At 41.5% G+C, this 23,384-nt stretch overlaps 1 protein-coding gene across 3 annotated transcripts in view; it reads left to right on the top strand.

Annotated features, from left to right (window-relative positions):
- The window catches only part of tbx15 (T-box transcription factor 15), a 93,948-nt gene that overhangs the window by 53,959 nt on the left and 16,605 nt on the right, over positions 1 to 23,384 (top strand). For all 3 annotated transcript variants that reach the window (XM_063049858.1, XM_063049859.1, XM_063049860.1), the window contains exons 5-6: positions 7,531 to 7,698; positions 10,499 to 10,563. In XM_063049858.1, coding sequence (XP_062905928.1) covers positions 7,531 to 7,698; positions 10,499 to 10,563 — 233 coding nt within the window. The remainder of the gene's footprint in view (positions 1 to 7,530; positions 7,699 to 10,498; positions 10,564 to 23,384) is intronic.

Below are 23,384 nucleotides of genomic sequence, written 5' to 3'. Positions count from 1 at the left end.
CGCCGACTCTGGTGCCAAGCTGAATCGGCGTTCGCCCTTCCCTTGGACTACGTCAGTGACGTGGAGAGGGGGAACCTGCTGCACAGGCACCAGCCGGTTCTTCAAATCTTCCAGCCCAGGCTTGCGCCCTGGAAAAGGACACAGTCCACCAGAGGCGCAAACACATGATCCCCTGGGATCGATGGCTACCTACTACTATTTAGAGATACCGCACGGTGTAGGCCCTTCCGGCCCTTCAAGCCATGCTGCCCAGCAACCCCCAACAACCTTGGTCTGAATTTAACCCAATCATGGGACAATTTACAGTGACCTACTGACCTACTAACCTACCCCGGTACGTCTTTGGACTGTGAAAGGAAACCAGAGCACCAGAAGAAGACCCACACACTCCACAGGGAGGACGTACAGACTCCTTACAGAGGACGCTGGGATTGAACTCTGTACTTTGATGCACTGAGCTGTAACAGTGTTGGGCTAACTACTACGCTACCGTGGCACCCAAGCTGGAGAGCATTACAGTGATGTGAAAGGAATTTTAAAATCGAAGCATTGTTTAATTGGGAGCCAATGTAGTTCAGTGAGTACTGGTGAGTTGGGTGAACGGCACCTGTGCAAGTTAAGAGACAGACAGCAGATTTTTGAATGAGTTCAAGTTTAGGGAGGGTAGAATGAGGAGATGAGCCAGGAATGCAAAGAAAAGCTAAATGTAGAGGTCCACCATGAATTCTAGCAAAGAGGAGCACCAGTAGATGAATAGTCCAAAATAAGCACAATAGCAAACACTTCATTGGATTATTTTTCCAAATTTCACCATAGAATTGAAAGTTTCATTGATATTTCATTTCCAGACTTCTCATCAAGTAATTCTACAGAGAATATTATTTTACTGATTTATTCTGCAGACATAGTTCTTTCTTGCCTGTTTCCAGGTCAACATATTCAAATACAGTTTGTGAAAGACTCAGACTCAATTTAAACATGAATTCATACAAATATGATAAACATTTTAAAATATACCATTCATTTGCATATTAGCATTATTTGATACATTTCCCCATTCAATATAAGTTTATCCAATTCGATTACATGCAAATTAAAATATAAGCAACTCCCAGTCATTTCTAACTACCTAATCAATATTTATGGTACAATTTGTGGGATAGTCTTGGTAAGCCTGTGATAAATAGTGAAGTATTTATACATTTCTGGAATAGATTTGCTGCTATTCTTTTCAAACTAAAAGCTATTTTTGAAATGGAACCGACAGCCAGTGAATGATTGCAAACCTAAACTGCTTTGTGATTGGTGATGGCAAAAATAGCAAAGACCAGATATGATTCAAATCTTCCACTCCCAAAATGTGCCTGGGTTATAACTTCTGAGGAACACTCTGTACTGGTCCTTGATGCTTTCCATTCTTCGCACCTTCTCTGCATCTGTTCTCATTGCTGCCAATTTATGCCATTTCTGGCATTTACCACTCCTGAACTTATTTCCACTGGGGATTGCAGTGAAATCCAATCCTATTTACCATAACAGGAATTAGGAATAAGAAACAAAGTTAGACAATTTCAACCTCGGCAAACTGTAAAATACCAGACTTACTCAACATGAAAAGTACAGGAAAAGCACAACTCAGAAACAAGCCCAACAGCCCATTCTCTCCACAATGTCAGAGAGCATTGTAGAGAGAAAAGCTCAGTTAACATTCCAGATCAATGATCTTTTGACAGAATTTCTGATGCACAGCCATTGGCATGAAACGTTAACTCTGTTTCTCTCTCAGTAGAGAGAAACCCAGCCTGCTGTGTCTTCCCAGCATTTTCTGTTTTATATTGGGTTTCCAGTACAAGCTAGAATTGGGTTTGACTTCATGAACAACATCTTGATGATGGCTACCGATAACCTTGACAGAAGACATCTGTGTTTGAGTTCCCATATTATGTGCAGAACACAGAAAAATGTCTGCCTATGATCCCTATGCATCTGCCCATGATCCCTGTGCTGACTAGGATGTTATTGCAAGCTAAGCTCATCTGCTCGTATATAGTCCAAATCTTCCCATCCCCTGCCCATTCATGTGTCTGTCCAAATGCCTCTTTAATGTTGTTAACATATGTTTCCAACCATTTTCCTTGGCAGCACATTTCAGGCATCTACCACTCTCTGTATAAAAAAACCTGCTTAGTAAATCTCCTTTAAACTTTACCCCTCTCACCTTAAAGCTATGCTCTCTAGTATTTGACATTTCCATCCTGGGGAAAACAGACTCAAGGCTATCTGCCCTGTCTATGCCTCTCATTATTTTATATGCTTACTTCTGGTCACTCTGAACCTGTGACGTTGCAGTGAAAAGAATCCAAGTCTGTCAAACCTCTGCTTATAGCTAATGCCCGCTAAACCAGAGTACGTCCTGATGAACCTCTTTTGAACTCTCTCCATGGCCTCCACATCCTTCCTATAAAGCAGTGACCAGAACTGCGCGCAATACTTCAAATGCGGCCGAAGTAAAATTTCTTACAACTGAAGTTTGAATGTACACAGATACATCCTACTCCCCAGTCTAACGTAATGGTCTACATCTTCCTGAAAAATGTTGCCGGTTCCTTGCAGAGCTACTGGCATTTCCTAGTACACGTGACGGGAAAGCTGGGAATCCTGTGCAAAAATGCAGGAATGCAGAAACTCCAAAATTCACCAAGATGCATTTGTTGGTAATTTTGCTGCTATACTTTGAAATTATACTGTATTTAGATCTAGCAACAGAGTCAGGTTACAGTTTTATAGTAGTGATAAATTTTGGATTTTTTGGATGGTCCTAAATACCAGAAACATTCGGAGATATTTATGTTGTTTGACAGACAGTTGAGCCTGGGGCTCAACCTGGGTTGTCAGAGCAATTTGTGTGGGGCTTGCACTGGCCTTTCATGTGATGCTGTTTACTGCTGGAACCCACTGTGATGCGCAGGTCTTTGCCAATCAGGTTGGAGTTGGCTTTGTTTAGTAAGCTGCCATTTGTTAATATGCTCAGAGTAAACACTGACCGAACATATAAGCAAATGCGGGTGGTGCTAAAGTGAATAAGATAGAGTTTATAAAGGTACTAGGAGATGCTTGCAATTTGAAAACTGTTTTATGCCAGAATAGAGTTGTACCAAATCCAGGAATGCTTGGAGCAAATTCATTTGTTTTTTACTAGAATTCATTAAAATATTTCTTTCATTAATGGCTATTTTAACTCCAGTGTGAAACTAAAATGAAATAATGTGAATAGCAACATTCAATTTTTGCCTCACATTTCAGTTACTCAAAACCAAAGCTTCAATGTAAAAAGTGTAACAATATATTAAGAAAATTACTTAAAACTTGCTCAAAAGTATAAAATGCAAATTATCTTTCAATTTTCCCAATTTTATTCTTTCTAAATGATTACTCTGGACATAATCCAAACTGGAATTGGACTAAGAACTACTGACCTTGTTTCACAGGAGTTTGATTAAACCCATCAGGGAAAGTATTTTGTTTTTCTTCCAGAGAAAGGAAACTTTCATTCTCTCTGTTTGGACTGGATTGTATCCCAGTTTCTGGAAATGAGGAGGCAGTGTTAAAAAACGTGGTGCCATCACACCTTTCATCATGGAAACAGAATATTTTTTCATCTGCCATGGTTAGACGTGAAACCAAATCTTTGAGTATACTGTACTATCATGTATCTTACACAGACAGATGCTTATCTGCCTTTGAACTGCACGACATCTGTGTTCCTGAAGTAAAAGTAATGATTCTGAGATACACCCCGCGGATGCTCTGGGACACATCATCAGTGATGTAACCTGGGGTCGTCGGATGTTTTGGGTCTTTCAATATCATACACTCTCGCCCAGGCGACCCATCCGGGTTTGATCAGACCCCAGCTTGTGTCCCAGCAACACTGGCCCACGGATCACCCCTCCTGATCCACAGCCATCTGGAGGCTCTCTCAGCGGCCTCTGTGATGGTCCTGATAGCTTTCCTCTTGCCAGCCTCAGTGATGCCAAGTAGAGTGTAGACTCTGCAGAGTGAGCGGCCGGCAGAACCCCTGCACCCCACTTCGATAGGCTCGCAGCGAGCCCTCCAGCCTTGCCTCTAGCACTGCTCCACCAGCTCCTGGTACTTGGCCCGCTTCCGCTCATTTGCCTCCTCAATGCGGTCCTCCCAGGGAACCGTCAACTCGAAGAGGACAACCTGCTTCGAGGACACTGAAGAAAGGACCACATCCGGCCTCAGTGAAGTTGTTGCTATTTGGTCAGGAAACTTCAGCTGCCTTCCCAGGTCAACTTGAAGCAGCCAATCTGCTGCGGTGCTAAGCAGGCCCGATGATGATGCTGGTCTGGGCTGATGTAGGGGCCATGCTCCGGCTCTGACGAAGGAGATGTTCTTCCTCTGACCACTCCATTTACTGGTGGTCATGGCCATCACAATGCTCTCTGCCACTGCCTTCAGCACCTGGTCATGACGCCACCGATAGTGACCTTCCCCCAAGGCTTTAGGGCAGCTGCTAAGGATGTGCTCCAGTGATCCTCTTCCTGGACAGAGAGGACAGGCTGGTGTATCGCCCTTGCCCCAGACATGGAGGTTTGCAGGGCCTTAGCAAGACATCATAGACAGCCTGGATCATAAATTTAATGCGCTGGGGTTCTGCCTGCCAGATGTCAGACCAGGAGATTTTCCGCTCCAGCTCACCTTCCCACCTTGTCCATGCTCCCTACAGCTGCATGCCCACCATCCTGCTACTCCTCTTCAACGCCAGCCCGCACTTTCTCCAGGACTCGTTGCCATCTGTCTTTGCCTCTGGCCTTGTCATAGCGAGGTTGTGAAACGGAGCCCAGCCCCGCTCGCCCAGTTGACACTGTCCGCACTAGAGCCCTGTGTCTCAACCAGGACTCTGCTACCATCAGCCCTTCCTGTGCCTTCCACTTCCTGCCCATCCGCACCTGGATGCCTGTTGCTGCCACTTTAGGGTCCTTGGAATTCCCGTATTGCAGCACCTTTCTTGTGCCGGGGACCCTGAAATCCTCGTCAAGGCTGCTAAAGGGAAGTCGCAGCTTATTGCACCTTCCGTACAGTGCTGCGCTGCTCAGACTACCAGGTAGGCCCAGCCACCTCCGAAGGTAGCTACTGACCTCACTCTCCAGCAGCTCCACAGTTGTCACAGGCACCTCATATACCAGTAGCGGCCATAGGGGTCGGGGTAGGATGCCATGCTGGTAAATCCAGGCTTTGAACCTTCCACTGTGGTGAGCCAGCTCTCAAGCTCCTTGGAAGTTGACCGGATGGCAGCTGCATCTCTGAGGCTACAGTCGACGACCTTCCCCAAGCTCTTGACTGGCTTCTCGGTGATGGATGGAATTGTAGTACCATCCAAGGTAAAACGAAACCCGTCCACCACTTTGCCCTTCTTCAACACCATGGAGCTGGATTTAGCTGGTTTGAAGCTCCTCCTTGCCCTGCGATGAGCTTTTCCAAGCCCTGGAGGATCCGCCTGCTGCCAGGAACTGATGGTGTCGTGACAATGACATCATCCATACAGGCTCTGATCGGGTGCTGCCGAACACCAGATTTCTACACTCTGCCTCAGCTGCCTTGACTACCATATTCATGCAAGGGCAAAGAGAATAACAGAGATTGTACACCCAGTTATAATCCCCTTCTCCAGCCTATGCCAGCCTGATGTCATAGCTCCAGAAGTGACTCTCAGTCTGAAGTTCCCTGTAGTAGTTCATGATGAGGTCCTTGATCTGTCAGGGAACATGGTGTTGGTCCAGTGTAAACTCCACCAATTTGTGGGTATTGACCCATACACATTGGCGAGATCTAGCCAAAGCATGACCAGGTCTCTCTCCTCCATGTGTGCCTCCCTGATCAACTGGGTGACTATTCCAGTGTGTTCCAGGCACCCAGGCACTCCGGGAATTCCACCCTTCTGCACTGAACTGTCGATGTAAGCATTCTTGAGGAGAAAGTCCATCATCCGGTTGGACAAGACACTAAAGAAGATTTTCCCTTCCACACTAAGCAGTGAGATAGATCTAAACTGCTCCAGGTTCGACGAATTTTCCTCCCTGGCTCTCCAGACCCTCTCTGCGTACGCCTACTGGTCTGCCATTGTCCCCCTGTGCCAGATCACTTGCAGGATCTTCAAAGAATTTTGAGAAGCTCCGGGCTGTGCTTCTACACGTTGTAGGGTACTCTGCTAGGTCCTGGCGCAGAACTGGCTCTGGCTGAAGACACAACCTCCTGGACTTCCTTCCAGGTGGGCTCCCTCACATCGAACTCCATCTCTCTCTCGTCGTCGATAATCCATTTGCCTTGGTCGCTGTTATTAGGTCCGTCCTATTGGGGTGCTCATTCTGCCCCCGCCCCCCCGGGCTCCCCTGGGGTGTCTTTCACTGGGTTTATCTGTAGCTTTCTTCGGTCCTTCTTCACAGAAGATGCAGGTTGGGCTGCTCCCCATCCCTGCCCCGCCTGCCGTCTTTCTGAGCTGTCAACTGTCTCTCCAGTCATCACCAATCTATTCTTGGTGGTCACCCAGCCTGTTCCTGGGACTCACAATACTCTAATACTGTATGCCATATATCGACTGTTTCAAACAAGGAGTTTCCGTGTCAGTATTGAAGCACCTTCAATTACTCCAAAAGACTGAGGTTTGGTAAAATACTGAAAGGCTTTTATTCGCTGTACAATACGACCTCCACAGTGAGTGCCCCGGGGACTGAGGGGGAGGGGCAAGGCGAACACTTTTATACAGGACTCTGTGGGAGGAGCCACAGGGGCAGTCAGCAGAGGGGTGTGTCCAGACAGGTAACATGGTTTACCACAAGTATAGTTCAGTAATAAGCATCCATTAAATCCGCCAATATAGCGAGTTATATCTTCTCACAATTACAACTCGGGGCGTCGGCGCTCGGAGCTCATTTACGGCGACCTCCGTTAGAAAGTTTGTATGTTCTTCCCTTGTGCGTGTGGTTTTCCTCCCAAAGACCTACCGGTTCGTAGGTGAATTGGTCATTGTAAATTGTCCTGTGGTTAGGCTAAGGTAAAATCGGTGGGTTGCTGGGCGGCGCGGTTCGGCAGGGCCAAGGGCCTTTCTGCGCTGCACCTCTAAGTATAAAACAATCAATCTAAGCATTATTAAAGCTGACGATCGAAGACACGAGTAGATTGCACGCCTGGATTTCTTTTCTAATTATTCCGGATTCTAACCAGAACTGTGAGAATTCTGTCAAAAAAAGATTTATAATAAACGATTACATGCACATTTATTTTATTGGATCACTTTATTAATTTGAAAGACACTGAAGCTTTGAATGACATTCACTTCGTTTCGTGTTTATCCAAATCTGGAAATCATTTAGTTTGAACGAAATACAGTGCACGTCATTTAGTGAAGTTTTGATTGGCGTGGCCTTTGTTCAAATTTGATCTGGCTGATTTTTTTGTTAACTTAGCTAACGCAAAATAAATTATCTTTACTCCTCGTTTTTCTAACAGATAATTCTTCATTCCATGCACAAATATCAGCCCCGGGTGCATGTGATCCGAAAGGATTTCAGCAGTGAGCTGTGTCCAACCAAATCAGTGCCTGCGGGCGAAGGGGTGAAAACTTTTACTTTTCCGGAGACTGTCTTCACCACCGTAACAGCGTATCAAAATCAGCAGGTAGGTCTTCTACCATTCTCTGTTCTCCGTTGAAAAGCAACAGCGAATTCTCTCCAGCTCTTAGATGCTGGCCGGGGGGCGGGAGATTCTGAACGCCAGTCTGCTGTACTGCAGTGTCTTGATGTTTCAGACATCACAGTACAAGACGTAAACTCGTCCCCCAACACACACAAAATATATTTAGATAATCCATAATGGCACGTCGAAGCCAACAAGTGGCAATCGATTCCACAATTCTTCACAAGAAGAATAACCGTGAAGCAAAATTCTTATTTTGTGATTATAAATCTAATTTCCTCGTGTAGGAAATAATTCTACGTAGTACGTAGAGTACAGCTCGGAAGGGTGGAGCTATGTTGTGAGGCATATATTTTCAGTACCTTTGATTTATCTCTACTTTTAGGAACAACTTAAGCATTTCTCTGGAAATTGAATACAATTAATAGGTAAATGACTAGTTCGGTGGATTCATTTTTATGCATTGGATGTCATGTTTAGTTTTACTTACACGCTATTTGCGCGTTTAATTTTAATATTAGATCGTGTTACACGCCCTTTCAATAACTTTGACCGTACAAGAGTTGCTTTGCATAACAAGCAGCTCGTTAATGATTGTAAGTTTAACACTAATGCAGTGAGCCCCATAAACACAAATAAATGTACGTAATTGGTATAGATCTATCAGAGCAGGCCTTGTCTGTGCGATTTGACCAACGGGAATGTCATTAACATTGCTGTGGAAAATTTGTCTAGAAATCTGTAAAATAGTCACAGTCTTTACTAAAACTACGGCGCTATAGATTTAAAAAGAGCGAATGAACGACTGAACCGCAATTGCGTGTCTTGTGTTTAAGGTTCACGAAAACGTCAACAACCTGAGCCAATGTTTAAGAATAGCCCATGCTCTGGACTATTTTAAAATAAAAGATTCCCATTCCAGGGAAGTACTTTGCTGGAACTCTGTCTCGACAACTGGGTTTCTGCTCCAATCCCTGTTCCACGCTATCTGTCAAGTTTCCAGCCTTGTTTACCTGCATGAAGCGGTAGCACAGATCTCTACGCTTTTAGACCTACTGCGTGTCTTATCACGGCAGTAAAAGTAGCTTTTATAACATAAGCTAACGTGAAGTATGCAATTAAAAAGAAGCCTGCTGTTAAAATCCCACCAGTTTCTGGACCATCTATTTCATATTGGCTGCTAATTAATTACTTCAAATCACTTTCGATTAATCAGATTCAAATGGCTAAAATGAAAATTTCTAATGACCGAATTAAGTAAACAACTCCAGCAAGTCGACAGGTCAATTTTTGATTTGTATACGAGAACGTCTCAATGTTCTGTTTGAGATCGTTACCGCTGCTGTTTGTGTGTTTACAATGCTTACGCGAGTTTAGTGAATTCCAGCGGCAAATTCTGGGGAAAAATGGTGAAATATTTTAAACGAAAATTTCCGTCCAATTCAAAAGTCTACGTTGACATGTATAATCTAACTTTAAAAATCTCCTGAATTATTTTATCTAAATAAACTCTACATATTTTATTTATTTCTACCTAAACTCGTGTTTTTAATTGCACCATACGTCCTCCAAAAGGAAGCATTTTCCCCCTTTAAACAATAATTCGGAAGAAACAACATCGGAGGGCCTTGGTGGAAAAAAAAAGCGCGAGTCGGAGCTTTCTGGATCAATCCGCGGGCTGATTAAGATAATGTTAATACACTGCGCGTTATTAAACTTCAATCCAGTTATTCGAACCTGGTTACGGCCAGAGTCCAAAATCCATCCCTTCAGCCGGGGAGAGAATTCTGTACGTCTTGACCAGTGCCCGGAGCCTCAATCCTTAATGGTTTATAAGTTTTCGGAGCAACTAATGCAGCGTTTAAATTCTCAAAAGATTTAAACATTTACATATGTTGATTCGGTGTCCGGGAGATCAAAGAGGGAGCTGAGCAGTATTGAAACCAAATTTGACACCCCACTTCAATTAAACCTAACAGCAGGCGTGAGTTCCTTCCTCCAGGCTGCTGTAACATTGCTGGACTGCCGACCAGATTTGGGAGTTCCACTATCATTCTCCGAACACATCCCAACTCTCCCCCTCAACGTATGTACGGCAGAGTGAGTCTATCACTCTACGACTGAACTGTTAATGCATTTGAGGATGGCACTGTATCTCCACTTTAACCAGAGTGTTCCCAATGTGTCCCCGATATCAAGGTTTAATTTCTTCGAAGTCGGGTGTTCCGTACCTGATCGTTGTGGTGTGGAGAGCTGAAGTGGACAAAAATTGTTTCCAGTAGACGGAAGGTTATTCGAAACGATTGGAAGGCTGATTTGCAGCATTCTCTGTTCTTTTTTAAATGCCTCCTGATCACTCTCCAACGATCATTTTCAAAATTAAACCTTTCCGGTGGTGAATACAGTATTCTTAAAAAAATACAATTAACCGACGTAGACCTGACACTTTCAAAGCTGAACAAATTCGAATTTTAGTTAAAGATATCTGTAATTCAAAATAATTTGGTGTGTAGGAATAAGATAATATTTTTACAGCAATCACTTTCTGGAAGAAATTTTCATTTTAATGAGGATTTAATGGTTTCTGGATTATAACGCACAACACTCCGTTTTCAAGAAGTAATAAGGACCTCTATTTTCTTTATTACTGAACTGATGTTTGATTTTGGAAGAATTAGATGTCGAATGTTTCCCGATCGGTTCTCCCTAAGGCCCCTTTTTTCCTTCGCCCTCACTTTTCCACAAACCATTATCATCTCGCCGCTCTTTCTTCATTCTTCAGATTACAAGGCTGAAGATCGACAGAAATCCTTTCGCGAAAGGGTTCCGGGACTCGGGAAGAAACAGGTGAGGACTCAAAGCTCAACAAATGAGTTGAAATGAACAATTCCGACTTGACAATAGAGGAATGCGCGTTTTTTTCGCTTTCATCCCGAGCTGCCTGAATCAGGCAGAGCAGACAACGGTGTGCTGTTTAACAGCAAAAGGTTTGCTGTCTAACAGTTTAGAAAAACACGGCGAGTGTTGTAGACGCCTGCTTACCTTTTTTTTTGGGAAACAAAATAAACGAGTTTATATTTGGGTCCGGGACTCGGTTCTGCCACGGAGAAGCGGCGGTGCAGTGACTGCCGATTCACGGCACTTCCTGCCGTGATGTTTCAGACAACTCGCCTGTTGTCGTTCACTCGGTTTGCAGAACGTGCTGGGTGTAAGCTATTTGATAATTTTGGAATTTAAGCTGTACGATCTTTCCCATTTTGCCGATAAATAAGTAGCTATTTTAACACGCCCTGATAATAAACTGCCTTTACAGAGCATTTGTGTAAAATGGTTAAAGGCCCATATTAAAGTGGAAATGGCAGAATATAATTGGAAACAAAACCCAGTCTTAGACATAGCCTGTTGTACTCAGTTATCACTAAGTGCAGTGGATGGTTAGGTACGAGATATAACGCAGCCCTCCGCATGTTGAGTCTCCTGACAGCACCTGGAGAGAGTTTAACAAATGTTAATGTTAGGATAAAGTTGGCCCATCGCGGCTGCAAATACTTATCTTTAGGCGGAAATAACACCGCTTCCACTAAAGTATAAACAGAGAGATTCGGCAATACCGACATCGGTGCAATCGGCAGCCAACGTCTGTCAACACCCAACCATTCACACTTGGCTAAGGGGCTTCAATCTCATTCACCAGTCAGGATTATACCTTCAACCGTTGAATGCCGTGAGTCCAGTTATAATGCACGATTCCGTGCATTGGCCCACACTCAAAACTCCCTCCTGAGGCTGGAGAATTAACTTTCTCCGAAAATCAACTGTAAAAGGTGGCGTATTTAAGGCGCAGAAGTTAACACAGGGTACAGGAAAACTCCATTTTATATCAAAACGTGGTAGAGAGGATTTCGTCGCATTTTGACACTCGGTACCCGATCCCTCACTTTTCTCATTTCTATCCCTCATCATTTGAAAATGCGTCAAATCACAAACAGACAGCTCTATCTACCTCTCCACCATCTCTCCCGTCTCCCACTCCGAGTCTAAGTGCTCAATCTGCATGTCGGACATCCAGTGAACAGTAATTTAGGACAAATAAACTCCAGTTTTTAACCATCCCTCATCCTAACAACTATCTGATCCTCAAACTCTGCCACTTTTGTTATATTTGACCTTCCAATCACTTCTTCTCCACCTTGAAACCACCCATATCCCCTCCTTTCTGTCCCTATTTGTCTAGGCTAAACTTGGCTGTTTTCCATCCTAGCCAGTCTCCATTTCCTCTCATGATCTCAACCCAACTCACTGTCATCAGGCCTATTGCTCCCCATGGTCGCTCATCCTCATTTGCTCTCATATAAACAACATTTCACCTTTGAAAATTGCATTTTTGTTTTTAAAGTCCCTCTGTTGTTAATCTCTCAATCTATCCTTGTCCTAAAACATTTGATAAGGGCAACCAGCCTCTCTGCATTGGCTTCTGGCTCATCTATGACTTTAACCGTGTCGCTGTTGTTGGACACATTCTTCAGCTGCTTGAGGCAGAAAGACCTGGATTTTTTCCCCTAAATTCCTCTTCCTCCCTACCTTAATCCTTTTTAAAATGCTCCCTAATGAGTGTATCTTTAGCCAAGTTTTGGGTGACCCATCCCCGTATCTCCTCAATGGCTTATTTTATTTAATCATGTTTCTGGGAAGGATTTGGGATATTTCAGTACAGTAAAGATGCTATATAATGCAGCTTCATAAATTCAAGAGAGTCTGAAAATGCTGAAAATCCTGAACAAAGCAAAAAAAAAACATTTGAAGGGACCCAATACAAAACAACAACTGCTTAGGTCATAATACATTGGAGCAGAATTAGGCCCTTCAGCCCATCTATTACCCTCCATTTCAATGCTTTCTGTCTGGTTGACTTCCTTCAGCGTATAATGCAGCTTGTTATTTATCATATGATGCTCCTTTGCAAGATGCTCACGTAGTATTACATCGCATTGAAATGATAGTGGCAACTTGATTTTTTTTCCAAAAAATTCTCAGCTTAAAAATTTGACTTTTTCAAACTTGATATTGCAATTTTTTTTGGAGGGGTGGCGGCGGTGGGATGATACCTGACCTATTTTCTATGTTAAAATTTCTCTCCATACTTCCACATTGCCATAAATTCCTGAAGAAATTTGGCTTGCATTGGCCACGCCGAAAGCTGTCCATGAGGTTTTGACTCATATTAAATCACTCGTTATATTGAATTCAGTGTCTGCTATAAAACAGTAAATCTCCCTAACTTATAATATTATAGAACCCTGAATGGAATCCAAATTTGTGAATGCAAAGCAAGGAATATTTGCATGGTATCCAGAAAGTGAAATGGAGACTGTGAAATGTATAGGTATTAATTAGCACAAGGAAAGAGATGCTGTTTAAAAAAAATATTTTCACTTGAAACAAATTCCAAGCAAACCTCACACCATACGTGTAAATTTAATCTTAGAGCAGATGATGCTCAGTAATGACTCTTATTTTTCAAAAAAAAGTCATTCACTACTGAACGCCCTAACTTCAAAACATCCTTAGTGCAGAACTAGTGAGCAGGTTCAAGTAGATGGCATTGCATTCATTTCAATGCTTTATCTATTGGTGGGCACTGCAATAGCATAACCAGGATAATGTTGGCAGTAACCCCCCATACTTCTATATGCATTAGCAAAAACAGGGTGTTGCTGAGTAATTCATCCTGTAGTAACACCCTGTAATAGCAAGCGTCGATAGTCTCATTGCCTTTACTGCAATGTTAATGATAGCTTGATTACAGGAACAAACTTAGCAGATGATGCTAATTGTTTTTTTCTCTGTGTGTGTATGAATGAATACTAATTTGTTTTCCTTCCCCTCCAAACAAAAACATTTCTCATAAACTGGTCAACTGAAAAGACTGAATCTGCAGTTCAGTTATAAAATATTTATTGCATACTTTAGTGCATCAAATATAATTTTCATAGTCCAGTATACCCTCCAATCAGCAATGTAAAACAATTGTATTTCTACAGCACCACACACTTATATGAAGGCTGTTGTAAACTTTTAAACTGAAGGGATAATGTAAATAGCCAGGCATTAAAAAACCCAGTGAATCCAAGAAATAAGGATGAACAATGTATAAATAGCTTTTAGAGCAAAAGGAAGGCACAGCTTCAAATGGCAATAATACACTTAAACTTGGTGACGGTGTTGGTCAGGATGTGAGTGAGACGAGAGGATATCGAGAACAGGTAGCAGAACTCAGTAAACAATTGTTCCGAAAATCAGCATACAGGAAAGGTGTGAACTCAGCTGTCTGAGTGGCAGGAGGGATTCCTGTGAACTGGGAGATTAGCGCAGCAGTGACAGTCGGATTTTTAAGAATATTTGTTCTGAGGATGTGGGTAATAAGATCAAGAGAATATTACACATTGTAAATTACAATTGTGTGATAGAACAGCAGGAAGTGGCAGATTAACTCATTCAAAGAATATTGGTAAATCTTAATCATAATCTAGCAATCTTTTTGACTGTTCCCAGGTAGGTAAATTACCAAATTCCATTTCACATTTTATGAGTTAATCTCTCAATTTCTGGGTTACTAGCCTAGCATTATAACTCTTACCAGACTACATTTAATCGCAGATGATGTCTGAGCACACAGTAAGTGCCTTGAAGCAGCAATTCATCTGCTTGGTACCATGTGGAGGTGTCTTCCACTGCAGCCATAAAGATTCGACAATGTGTAGATGCTTGTGTCATTTTCTATAACCCGACATTAATGTGGTTGCCAAAGTCTGAGTGACAGGAAAGGGGAAAGGAGGATGAGCAGGAAGGCTGAAAACCATGTCAGAGACACCCCTGCCATCAATTAGGAATCAAATGATTCTCTTGAATATTCTAGTCTAGAAAAGCGCATTCACTGTAGCTCCCACTTTACTGTCTCTTCTCATCAGTGTACCTTAATCAAAAACACTGAAGCACACCACTCAACCCACTTTCCACAGCATTTTTCTTCTTGCACCATTAAATAAATCAAACAATGAGCAACAGATGTATTTACTATTCACCTCTTGTTCTGCCAGCTGCCTTCCTTGCGTCTCTGTCTATTTCAGTGTCCTACACCAAGTCTCCACCAGTGACCGCGCAAACGTGGTGGAAGTCTGCTGACCTGGACTGGAGGAGGCAGCAGATGGCCTCAAGGCATAACTTCCATTATGTTTGGTCCTGGAGCTATGCCCTCTGGACCCAAGAGCCTGGCATTTACATGAGCTGGCTGACAGACACGGGTAGTACCTGTGGTTGAATTTTAGTGATGGGGCAACCGAGTGCTGACACATGGAGAGCCGCAAATTTGCAGTCCAGGGAACAGATACTGCTCACTTCCGTTGGTATGTAAGAACCTCCTGAGTTATTGCAGGAGAGGTTCTTGGCTGATGGTCGTGTGCAAAGCCCTGTTCATCACTAGTGCTTGAGGCCATGATGATAGCAGTGTGAGCAGTGACTGCAGTGCTCGCTTTGGGTGGCCTCTTCTCTTGGTGTAACAGAAGCTGAAACAATGGCCATTAACCTATGCCTGCAGGAAAGGATAGGCTCCAAGCTTCCTTCAAAGTCAGGTGTCAGGTTGGAACTGGGTTGCCCAAAGTTCATTTAGAGGTTTTGGCAACTCTGCCAACAGATCGACTATTTCTTTTGCCTACATATCAGAATCAAAATCAGGTTTATTATCACGAACAAGTGTCGTAAAAATTGTTGTTTTGTGACAGCAGTATAGTGCAATACATAAAAATGACTAAGCTACAATAAAAAAACATATTTAAAAAGTAAATAAATTGCAAAAAGTGAGCAAGATAGTGAGGTAGTGTTCATGGATTAATGGACCATTCAAATCAGACAATGGAGAGGAAGAAGCTGTTCCTAGGCTATTGAGTGAGTGTCTTCAGACTCCTGCACTTTCTGCATGTGCTGAATGGTAAGGTCCCTCCAAGATGGATGCTGCCTGCTTGAGGCATCGCCCTTGGAAGATCAAGTCAACATTATAGGCAGCTTTGTCTCAGTCTTTAGCTGCGATTTTTGCATCAGAACTAATCTCACCCTCAGTGTTGCCGTGCTTTCCCAGCTGTGAAAGAAATTTAGCCTTGTTTCCAGTTATAGCCTATTTTTCCCTTAAAAGGTCTGGGACAACTTTAGTTGATGCTGATCACTGGAGATTTTCGCAGCTTGATTCAGTGCTGCCAGTATTAGAGCGTTTAGTACCGGCTGATTACCTCAGCCTTGGTAAAGAGATTCAAACATGCATTTCCAGAGGAGCTCTACTCGACAGTCTAATCGTACAGTATACTGGGAATACTGAGTCCATTTTACAGCATGGCCGACATACTCTCTAGTTATCTCAGCTGTTAGCTCTTTGCATTATAACTATTGAACTTGGTTCTGAGTAACACTTGGTTGTAGAGCATTTTCAGATGTAGTGTGTTTATTAAAAAAAATTCTTCCTGAATTCAAGTCCTTTCTTTGTGGACAGTGTGGTAACATGCTTAAGATAATGCCTTTGGCATATTCATAAGGTGGCATTTGACTTGAGACTGAAACATGCAGAGTAATTAGAAGCCCAAAGGCTGAAATTCTATTGCTAGTCCTCGGCAACTTTAGGGCTATGACATTAGACTGCTGAATAACTCTTCAAATAATAAAAAAAAAGAATCTCTCAGCTTTTCACAAACATTATGCATTTTATGGGGTAACCTATGAGTGGAGGTGAAGGATGTGGGCAGGGTCCTAAATGAATACTAATGCTTGTGTTCACCAAGGGAAGGGAAGCAAGGATAAGTCTTGTAATTACAGGCTGGTGAGCCTTACATCAGTAGTAGGAAAATTGCTGGAGAAAATTATAAAGCACAGGATCTCATGTTCATTTGGAAAACCAGAGGCTGATTAGGGATAGTTAATGTGGCTAATTTGAGCTTTGAGGAGGTAACAAACTAATATAAGGTGTTGTCCTGCACTGTGGTAAAGTAGGGCAGCAGTTGTTCACGTAGTAAGGCATTTGATAAGGTCCCACATGGTAGACTGCTCCAGAAGATTAGGATGCGTGTGATCCACAACTGACTTGGTGATAGGAGGTAGAGAGGTGAATGGATGTTTTTCTGATTGGAAGTCTGTGACTAGTGGTGTACACCAGGGATCAGTGTTGGGGCCTCGGATATTTCTGGTATATGTGAACACATTGGTTGTAAATGTAGGAGGTATGATTAATAATTTTGCAGATGATACACAAATTGGTGGTATAGATAGAAAGTAAGGTAGTCTAAGCCTGCAGATGAATACAGGTCAGTTAGCAGGTGGAATTTAATCCCAACAAGTGCAAGGTGATCCATTCTGAGAAGCCAGGTAGCGGTAGGACATGGTAGAGTACAGAGAGACCCTGGGGTCCAAATCCATATTTCTCTGAAAGGGGCAACATGGGTGAATCGATGAAGGCGTAGAGCATGCTTACGGGATACAGAGTATAAGAGTTAAGATGTTATGTTGCGAATTTACAAAATATTGGGTAGCCCAAATTAAAAGAACTGTGTGCATTTCTGGTAGATACGCTGTAGGAAGGACATGCTTGTGCCGGGGAGTGAAGGAGGCTGAGAGATAGCCTCTTGGAGATAATGAAAGAGATTGATAGGATAGATGGTCAAATCTTTTTCCCCCCATGGCTTTGGTATCAAAAACATACACTTAAGATGAGAGGTAAGCTTGGAAGCGTAGCGCAGTTGCTTTAGAGCACCGGTGATCGCTGATCAGGATTTAATTCTCTCTGCTATCTGCAACGAGTTTTTATGTTCTGCCTGCAAGCGTGTAGGTTTCCGCTGGGTGCTCTGGTTTCCTTCCACATTCCAAAGATATAGTTAGGGTTAGTCAGTTGTGGGCATGCTATGTTGGCTTTGGAAGCACAGCAGTACCCGCAGACTGCCCTGATACAATCCTCAGGCCGTGTTGGTTGTTAATGCAAATCAATGTTTCACTGTATGTATTGATGTACATGTGACAAATAATCTTTAATATCTTTAGGAGCTTTGCAGAGGATCTGAGGAGTAAGATTTTTAAACAATGATGTCTGGAATACACTATAAGAGGGGGTGGTTAAATCAGATGTAATTACTATGTTTAGGAGGCTTTTAGACCAATACTTGAATAGGCGAGGCAATGTAGAGTCACCATGGAGGTGTTTGCTGAAAAGCCCATTGCTGTGCATTATAGATCTTTGACCGCATTGCAATTACCGGCAGTGACTGTTCAGATTCTGGTATCTGGGTTGCTAACAGGCCTGAACTCTAGTTACCTTACCTGACTGGAATGGTGGTGGTCTTGTCTACAGAAAGTGGCACACAGGAATACAGACAAGTACTCCCTCCCAGTGGCTTAAGTTATTAAAGCTAATTTTAGGTACTTTTGCAAATTACCTGGAAGGGTCATATGAATGCTTTGCAAATCAAGACTGGTTCCTCATTGGATTAACATTTCAAGTGGGGTTAAAACTAAAAGTGATGTCAGACTGACTCCCTCCACTTCCTATGCCATTTAGTTTGTTGTTATTAAGGACTTGGATTTGGTTTGAAAATATTATGTTGGTAGATTTTCAGAGTAAGGGCAGCAGATCACCTGAAATTCCACGTTTCTCAATAAAATTATGAAATAAATGCCTATATCACAGTTGGCTTCATTCTGCAGCCAGTGTAACGCTGAGCAGTATGAGATTAGTTCCTTGGAAAGGTGGTGCGTTTACATAATTAGATGAGATGCCAGGTTAATAGAAATTTTAGGACCATGTGTGTTTATGTATTAAACCTATTTCATTGCACTTTTGAATACATCAATACCTCATGTCCTTGTTGATATCGTTACATTTTTGAACAAATATGCTGATCATAATAGCAAAAAAAATGAAGGGTCACAGTTCCACTGTTGAGCTTAGTTTTAAAGTTCATTATGAACATGAAAGAAGTTAATCTTGTGATATTATGATCCTTGTTTTTATAAACAAGGGACACAATGTCTAAAATCTATGAGGAATGTACTGCAGAAGCTGGCTGCCTGAAACAAAAACAGAATATGCTGGGAATACTCATGAGATCAGGTAGGGGAAAGTTAACATTCCAGGTTTATGACCTTTCATCAGAGTTCAGCATCATTTTCAAGTCCACATCTCAATGAATTCAAACCCTGTGTGATGGAAAAGTCTTCCATTGACTTCACTTTGATGTCTGTTTCTTTGCCTGAAAGCATGTACCTCCAGTCTCAATTTCAGCTTCAACCCTGCTGTTATAAGATTACTGAAGGATTCCCTAGTATGACAAGATGAACTCTTGACCTCCCAATCTACTTCGATGTGACTTTGCAATTTACTGTCTGCCTGCACCTTTTCTGTTCCGTAACACGTTATTCTGCACTCTGTTATTGTTTTACCTTGTGCTACCTTAATGCACCATTGTAATGAATGGATCAGTATTGATGGTTTACTAGACAAGTTTTTGTACTGTGCCTCAGTACATGTGACTAGAATTGACCAATTTAAAATTTACCAGTTTATAATCCACCTGTCTACCTCTTCCTTGCCTCTTAACCAGTCTCTTTATACATTGTTAAATCTCACTCCTTCTCATCTAACCTCATCTAAATTTTCTGCCCACTGCTCATTAAAGACCAGTACCACCAGCGTCATCAAACCTGTTGACAAGGGTGGATGTCTTTGTTGTTGCCCACTTTTCAGGGAACTTGTCAACATTCTGATACCTCGCATCTCTGTCCCATCACACCAGATTATTATTGCTCAGAAAGCCATGTTCTCTGGATATTTCTCCTCACTCTTCCCAGCCTCAGTTCCCCAAGCGCACACAGCCCATTTCTGTCTACTTCTTCAGATTTATATGCAGTATTGCCACATTGTTCCCACCTCTACTTGGTCCAGGATGTTAATTTTATCCTACCTTGACTGTATCTTCTCCTCTCATTTAGTCTCAGCCCACATACAACCACAGTTATGGAGTATCTGCACTAATGGAGATACGCGCTGTTTCCTTCACCAACACCCTCTTTCATATCCTGCCTGATCTCATTCTTGCACTGAATAATTTCTCTTCTAACTCAGACTCCTATGAGTGTAAGCTGTGCTGGCAACTTGTGAGCCATGTGGAACGTACTATGCTTTGCACTGGACTCCTCTCTCGTCTCTTTTTCCTGCCAAGAGGTGGAACTCTGATGAAAGATCACCAACGTGAAACGTGAATTGTTTCTTTTCAGTGGATGCTGCCTGACCTGTTGCGCACTCCCAGCATTTGAGTTTGATTTTGCGATGATTGAACTTTGAAATTGAATTTCCAGCTCCATGTTGTAATTTTGAATTTTCTGATGGGCTAAATAAAATTCCCATCTTTTTAAAATTACTAGTATATTGAAAATACTGCAAAGTTCATGTTGGACTGAAAGTAGTTTCTAATATAGTTACAAAATATAGAGCCAGATGTCCCAGGGGATTGCAAATATATGTGAAGATTGTGCAAACAGTCCTAAAAGAAAATTGTGCAGCAGTTTTTAATGATTCTTATGAATTTGAAAATGTCCTGCCCATAGTGCTGTCATGACAGATTGTGATAAAAGCTGTTTCTAATCTGCTGTTAGAATGGACTTTAATGTGCTGAAAGCTATTTGAAATAACCAGTACCGACTGTACCGGAATGTATTTCTAGCCATAGATAGACATCTGAAGGAATGACTTAGCTGCTTCATATCTTTAAATGCTTAGTAATTGATATGTACAGTATATTTCTGCTGTACAAGCTAGTATTAATCTGGTAGCAATCAGATGTTCCTTACACCTGATAGTACTCCACATTCCAAGTGACCGCATTCACATTTGTTTACAATATTATTTCCTTTGATACTACAGGAATTAAAATGAAAACTTGAATGTCTTTCTCTGTCATCATTAAAATCTATGCACTGTTGGCTGTACACCTGGTTGGAACATAAGAGATCAATATTACTCACTGGTTTGGGTGAGAGAGGAGGCTGTGACTACATCGCTGTCCTTACAAAGTGGTAGGCCCACACTCAGAGATTTATTCAGGGGAATGTATGGTCATTACTAAACCATCCAGGAAAAAGAGGAAGTAGCAAGTTTGACATTCAATAAACTTTGGAGAAATGGTACCCGTGTAAAATATGTCATGTCTAAAGCAGATAAATAAAGGTTTTCAGGTTTTGGATAATTTGCAATATCTACTGTATTAATTTAAAACATTCTGAAAATATTTCAGTTTTCAATTTCCTTTTCAGAAGAGAAAATTTTTGACAATACATAAATCAAAGTTTAATACTTGGTAATTTTTTTTTCCATTCAGAATCCATCTTTTTTTTAGGATATTGGTCCCAGTCATTACTGTGTCTATTTTCAATAATCACTGACGCCAGAACTGTAGTCAGTACGAATTCATTTAGCATTTTTCCCATCATTGGATAAATGTTTGTTCTTTACAGTTTTCACTCTGATATCAAATAGTACTGGGTACTTGACTAAACTAGGAAACATGCTGCACGAAAAGAGGAAATCCTTAACGTAATATTATGAATAAGCTAACACTTCCAAAGTAAACTGCAGTTACTGTTGAATAAGTTACCAGGCCCACTTTGACATTTAAACCCAATTTGTAACACCGATCAAGTTGATCAGATTTTCTAGCCTTCTCTCCATGGTTGGCGGGGTTTTCCTCCTTTCAATTAATAACTGTAGTCTCTTAAAGATGCTTGAACACATTGTTAAGAATGACTTGACCAAATTTTCCACTGTTTGTTCTTTTGTGATTTTATTTTTCTATTTGAATAGTTGTGCTGTGTCCACCTCTTAAAGATAGCATTTATTTTCCATTCAGATCTTGAAAGATGGATTTTGAGAACTAGTTCTCATTGTTATTAATGAATTCTGTCAGCTTTTGAGGGGTCTTTTGTTGGATAGCTATCATCCATTTAGATGGAAGAAGTTAACTGGGTCTCTGGAAATGTACTTGCACCAAGTGGAGTTGATTTATATTGATACAATTCATTGATAACCTGATAAGCAGCCCATGATGGAAAGCCCACAATATATACTTAATTGAATTATAATTCGCAAATTATGTTTTGATGTTAATCTGTAGATTATTTTCCTATCTGTCTTTGGCAATATGAGTTGATTATGAGGTAGGATTTATTGTTTGTTAGTTCTTCATCCTGACATTCTTCAACAAGAAAGGAATAAGGTATACTCAGTCCTTTCTCCTTTGGAATGACTGTAATTTAATTTTACTTAAAATGGCTTGGCAGATGTGTGATGAACCAGAAATTACTGCCCAGTCAGTCTCCTCTCATCAGCTGTAAGCTATAGAAGGAAAGATTGACAGTAAAATCATGCCACACGTATTGACTGATGTGCAGCTACTACGTGGATAAGTACAGCACAGGAACAGGCCCTTCAGCCCACAACATCTGTGCCAGCCATGCCAATTTTAATTGAAACAGTCTGCCTGCACATGGTCTAAATCCCCCTGTTCTCTGCCTGGTGATATGTTAATCAAAATGCCTCCTCGTGCTGTTGTTGTTGTTATATCTATTTCCACACTGTCCTGAGCAAATGAGGAGACCATCCATAGCATTCAAGAGGACATGGGCAGCTGAAATTTGTGCATGGAAATACAGAGTGCTGCGTTTTGAGAGGAAGAATGAGGAAGGACAAAATAAAACACTTGAAGGAAAGAAGATCGCAGGGCAATGGGGGAGGGGAGTAGAGGCTTGGGAGGCAAGGTGTGATTAGCTGACAAGAAATCAAATTCAAGGTTAGTAAACCAAATTTGACAGGAGAAATACATTACTTTTCTAACTGACATTAAAATATTTAGAAAAGCAAAGTGTTTCTGCTTTAAAATTTGAAGACATCAAATATATTAAAATATGAGGTGTTTATTAGCCTAGGCCAGGATCAAATCAACCATGCTTATCACTGATCTCAAAGAAGGATTTAGTGGTTTCCTTAGTGCAGGCTTCACATTTTCTGATGTTAAATGGTATCAGACAGAAACTTAATGGATCACTGGACTCCAGTGGTCATGGTGTTGTCAAGCTATCAATCATATTGAAAGCTTTTTATGACAGCAAATCAGGACGGAGATAGTCAAACCTGAGCTGATGTTTTAAGTTCCTGACAAGGGCTAAAACAAAATGGTTGAAACAGGGTTAAACTTGATATTTATATTTAATTATTATTTTAAATACTGTATTCCAGTAATGAAATTACAATTCAGGTACAAAAGTATTTTAGGACTAGATTCTTGCTAAGTATTAATATAGGATTCAATAACATTAACCTAACTCTCAACTTGTAGAACAAAGCTAACATTTCTGGTTTGTTTTAAAACACAGCAGGACCAGTTTTCAAAGAGGTGAAATATCTGTCAGTTCATTGAGTTCATTTCATTATGACACGGAAAACAATCACAGAATACAATCTTTGGAGGATCAGTTCCTGACAACACCTTCAGGATTTCTGAGATTAAACAATGTATGCATGGAGATCTGATTGTTGTCAGTTCTACTACAATATAAGCAAAACCTTAAATAATGCATTTAAAAATGATAAC

This window comes from Mobula hypostoma, chromosome 6 (assembly GCF_963921235.1).
Source record: "Mobula hypostoma chromosome 6, sMobHyp1.1, whole genome shotgun sequence".
NCBI lineage: Eukaryota > Metazoa > Chordata > Chondrichthyes > Myliobatiformes > Myliobatidae > Mobula > Mobula hypostoma.
The sequence above is the reverse complement of the archived record's forward strand: the minus strand, read 5'-3'. Positions and strand labels throughout refer to the sequence as shown.